The 5,000-nt window shown below is 35.3% G+C and overlaps 1 protein-coding gene across 2 annotated transcripts in view; it reads left to right on the top strand.

Moving 5' to 3' along the window:
* Positions 1 to 5,000, top strand: part of LOC125042570 (sushi, von Willebrand factor type A, EGF and pentraxin domain-containing protein 1-like) — a 38,496-nt gene that overhangs the window by 15,687 nt on the left and 17,809 nt on the right. For both annotated transcript variants that reach the window (XM_047638284.1, XM_047638283.1), the window contains exon 2: positions 2,275 to 2,397. In XM_047638284.1, coding sequence (XP_047494240.1) covers positions 2,313 to 2,397 — 85 coding nt within the window. In that variant the 5' untranslated portion in view covers positions 2,275 to 2,312. The remainder of the gene's footprint in view (positions 1 to 2,274; positions 2,398 to 5,000) is intronic.

Raw genomic sequence — 5,000 nt, 5'->3', positions numbered from 1 at the left:
TCCGGTAATAATTGGAGGCGATTAAGAAAACTCCTAAGAAATGCAGTTTCTGTCCCACGGTGATTACTAACAATTTTAGTCTGTCCTTGAAGGCTATGAAAAATCCTCTTTGTCTAACGATGTAATTAATCAGAGTTAATGCCTGTTAAGTTACTAATTGCGGTGATTATGGTTAGTAGATTGATTGTTTTTTCGCGGCGTATTGAAAGAATAGATATGGAGGAGGATAGGGTCTTGGATATGTAGTTTGAAAAAATATAAAATGGGATAGAAACGGTAGGTGGAAATGTGAGGGGAATTCTTGTTATGTGTATTCAGTGTCAAGGTAAAAAAATAAAATTAATGTGTATAGATGAAATGAGAAATAGCCGGCGAGAATACGGTTTAGGAGGGAAAAAAAATATATATATATTCTCTCTCTTTCTCTCAGGATCTCCCTCGCGATCTATAAATTCTATGAACAAACAGACATGAACACATTCATCGCCTTTAAACGCTCCTTTAAATCCTCTTCCCCCGCCCCTTCCCGGAATCCAGTCCCTTATAGCAAAGATCTGAAACTCCCGGACGAGAGACAATCGCAGGAAACTGTTATTATAGCCTCGATGGGGGGTTGGGATGCGTAGGGGTGGTGGGGAGGGGGTAGGGAGGGGGTGAGTGAGGACGTTCCTTATTGCAAAACGTTGCTTGTTGCATTCTCTCCTCGCCTGGAGCTGAAATTGAATGGTGATTTGTTTTCATCTTGTTTGGATAATGGCGTTAGTCGGTGATGATATTGTTTGTATAATATCATATTTCTGTTATATATAAGATATGTAGATAGGCAGATGGTATCGGTCGTGTTATATTGTTGCTGTATGACGATAGATCTGTATAAGTAGGTAGAAAATATTTTACGTGAAGAAAAAAATCTTTTTGCTGGTTAGGATGAAAATGTGGTGACGTAATTACTAGTTATTTTATGTACAAATTGTTTTGTGTGTGTATTTATTGTATTACTGAAACAGGAAGGCTAAGGTACATGGGTGGAAAAATAACATAATTATCAATAATCACCAAATTACTTTGCTACAGCTTCTACTTCGCCGGTTCTTTTGTTATGTTCGAGCATGGCTGGAATTACTGCTTGTTCTATTGCTATGACTGAACAAAGACAAGGAGATCAATTGAGATCCCTAGAAGTTTGTGTTTGTTATATTACCATGACGGAAAACAAAGAAGTAGGAGGGGACTTGCCAGAAGATATTTATTAGTTTTTTGTTGCTATTAACTGTCAATAAATTAAACTTTTCCACATCTGACATCACATTGGAATTATTTATTAGTAAAATAAAGGAACGATAACATTATTATTATTGTTATTATTTATTGTTGTTGTTGTTGTTGTTTCTAGGGTGTCTTTGTGATATATATTTTTTTGTTCGATACGTTTGTAAAATTAAAAATTCCTCTTATGTTTTATTTCTTTATTTGTTTTCTATATAAAAAGGCGTCTGTAGACATTTGACATTCATTGCGGTATTTAATCTAAAGGTTATTTAAGTTTGTGATTAGATATTGTGTATTGCCGAAAATAGTGAATATATTGAGTGTGAGGACTATTAACACTATGCTAATTATTGCTATTTATTGTTATACTATTGTCGTTATCTGTTGTCACTGTCGTTATGCACATAATCAGTTTCTATTTTTGATGTAATTGCTATCATCATGATATACAGTGTTATTATTGTTATTACTTAGCATATCGTTACTTGAATCCAGGGTTGGGTTCCAAGTACATGTAATTGTACTTGTTCTTGTACTTGGAGTTTAGAAATTAAATTTTATTTGTACTTGTACATGTACCTAGACCTAAATGAATGGAAAAACAAAAAATACAAGCTCAAACAAGTATATTGTATTTAACCAAAAATTATATACAGTGCAATGTTTTGAAATTCTAAGATTATAAATAGTGATGGAAATAAAGGTAGAATTTCCATATACGTGTCTGCATCGATTCCCACTTTTTAAGAGTGTGCTCATTAATGTGCATATATGAAACCTTTCGTGCCTTACGAATGTGACAGGATTTTTTTTATTTTTTCATCACTTTAAGTACTTGTACTTAAGAACAATCTCTTATATCATCACTTACTTAACGTAAAATCTCTTATTGCAGAGGAAGGATGTTTGAAACCGCACCTTTATCTATTCACTTAACATTTTATGCATTAACAAAGTTTTTCCCTTGCATTATCATTTCTCTAACGGAAAATCTCTTACTTGCAGAGGAAGGAAGCACCAAGGAATTCAGCTGCGCCCGCCCCATGGTCGGCAGATACGTCTTTGTGCAGATGGTGGGCGTGGAAGGGTCCATGTCTCTGTGCGAGGTGGAGGTGTACTCGAAGCAAGGTAAGCGTGGGCGGGAGGTGCTTGTGTGTGTTTGGGGGTGGGGGGGGTTGTGTGTGTGTGTTTGGGGGTGGGGGGGGGTTGTGTGTGTGTGTGTGTGGGGGGTGGGGGGGGTTGTGTGTGTGTGTGTGTGTGTGTGTGTGTGTGTGTGTGTGTGTGTGTGTGTGTGCTTTGGGTGTTTGTATTGTGTGTGTTTTGTTTGTGGGGGTGGAGGGGATTGTGTTTGTTTGGGTGTTTTGTTTGTGTGTTTATAGAGACTGCGTTTGTCCATGTTTTGTTTGCGTGTAATGGGATATGTTCCATGTTCTACAAGGCGCTTTCATCCATTTGTTTGCTTGTATGTGTGGGTGAGTGTCTTTGTTCATGCGTGCTGTGTTTGTTATACCCTAGGTGGGGAGTGGCTGAGTATAACGAATTGGGTGTCCGATATGCCTTTTGTTTGTTTGTTTTGTTTGTCGCTGGTATAATCTAGTAGGTAGGATTGTTTATTTGCGTTCCTTAGGGTTTGGAAATACTATGATATTAAGACTACGTGGGAGTGCTTCAGTACAAACACAACTAAAACAGTAAATAATTAGATTATATCTCACTGATGTAAATAAAACAATTAGTTTCGTTTATGAATGTGTATGTTCTGATTGGATTTATTTTGCAAGCTGGAGCTGAAAAATATATGAGGTTTGTGACCAGCATTACGTGCTCAGAAATCTATTAATACTCAAACAGGATAAGTTCAATGTCCTTCTTGCATTTTCTTTTTTATCCTACATTTTCCTTTCTTATTTTCCTTTTTGTTTAATTTTCCTTTGTACTATTTAAACCCGTTTCGCGGATCCAGACAGATGTTTTGCAACGAAACGAGAGAAGAAGTTGTGTTGAATTTTTCATATGATACTGAAAGACGATGCTAGATTGCGCTGTTATCGAGCACTTGGCAACGCGTTAAAATTCTCTTGTTTCTTTATCAATTTCTTTCATTTCCTTGTTGTTTTTTTTTCCCTTTCTGTTGTTTCATTTCGTTAGTTGTTTGGGAGTTTTTGTTTTTTTTCTTTCTTTCGTTCTTTCTTATTTAGCCTATTTCTGTTTCGTCATTATAAAGCGGAAAGAAAAAAAAAATTGTCATTGATCAACAATACGAAACCACGCCCATTATTGACAAAACTAAGGCATGCGTATACCTTAGACACAGAATGCGTAAGGGTCAATTTCCTTTTCTGTTTTAGATTCATTAACGTTGTCTGATATCCCAATCTGACTCTTCTTAATGGGGCGTAATAAGGCTGATTATTTTCTGCAGGCCTTGTTACCCTTCATCAGAGAGAAGGCAGCGTTGCCACGTCATCTTTTTACTGTCACATTTCCTTGAGATCTTGTGTGTCAGTCTTACATTAATTGATTTAATGAATGTCTTTATAGTTTGTATTTGTGATGTTTTTTTACGCTGCCATTCTGTTTCATTTATACTCTGTTTCTAATTCATTTGTAAAGATACCTGTAAGAGATTTTCCCTCCGAAATGTTTGGGTCTTTTTAGTATAGGTATATTTAATATTATTTACCACAAATATTAATGTATTTTTGGTGAATTTGTATCGACATATATATATATATATATATATATATATATATTGTATGCCTGTAGTCTTAACATCATGTGATGTTTTATGTTAATTTTATTTGACGATTTAAGAAATAACTTCAACATTTAAAAAAACACTTGTCAAAATAAGAAAAGCGGTAAGATATAGTTTAAATCATCATTGGAATATTTATTGTGTTAAATAGTATGATCTATCATGTGTAAGGATTACTAATGTTACAAGTATCCAGTTTACCAAATGTCAACTAAGGTCATATCACAACTTTTATATATATATATATATATATATATATATATTATATGCGTATACATATGTGTGTGTGTGTGTGTGTGTGTGTGTGTGTGTGTGTGTGAGTGTGTGTCTGTGAAATTAAATTAAAGCGCGCACGCGCGCACAGACACACACACACACACACACACACACACACACACACACACACAAACACACACACACACGTACGCACGCACGCACATGTGTGTGTGTGTGTGTGTGTGTGTATGTGCTGGTGTGTGGTATTTATGAGTGCGTGGAGGCTTTTGAACTTCGGTCCAATTTAATTTCATTACAGCATTTGTGTATGAAGCATATGTCTTCTTATTCCGCACATTCTTGTCACGGTTCCGGAAGGTGTCATGTGTGCGAGGAATGCAACAGGTGTATGACGACCCTGACAGCTATTTCCTAATGTTAATTTCACTTTACATTCGGACTTCACCTCGGTCGCTTCCTCATCAGAGTCATGTCTAATTTTTTTTGTCATTTTTTTTCTATCTGCGGATTTTGATTTTTGTAGTTTATAAAGAATGGAAGTGTAGTAGCAACGATTATTATTTAAAATTACAAAAAAACAATTCCGGTTTTTTAATACGGTCATGACTAATATCTCCTTTTCATTTTATTTTTCTATTAACAGACTTGTAATCTCTGTAATTAATTAGGCACAGAAATGTATTATATTTATAATAATATATTTATTTTAAAGACAGGAGAGGAAAATCCGTTTTCT

Source organism: Penaeus chinensis, chromosome 32, assembly GCF_019202785.1.
Source record: "Penaeus chinensis breed Huanghai No. 1 chromosome 32, ASM1920278v2, whole genome shotgun sequence".
NCBI lineage: Eukaryota > Metazoa > Arthropoda > Malacostraca > Decapoda > Penaeidae > Penaeus > Penaeus chinensis.
This window is presented reverse-complemented; position numbering and strand designations above follow the sequence as displayed.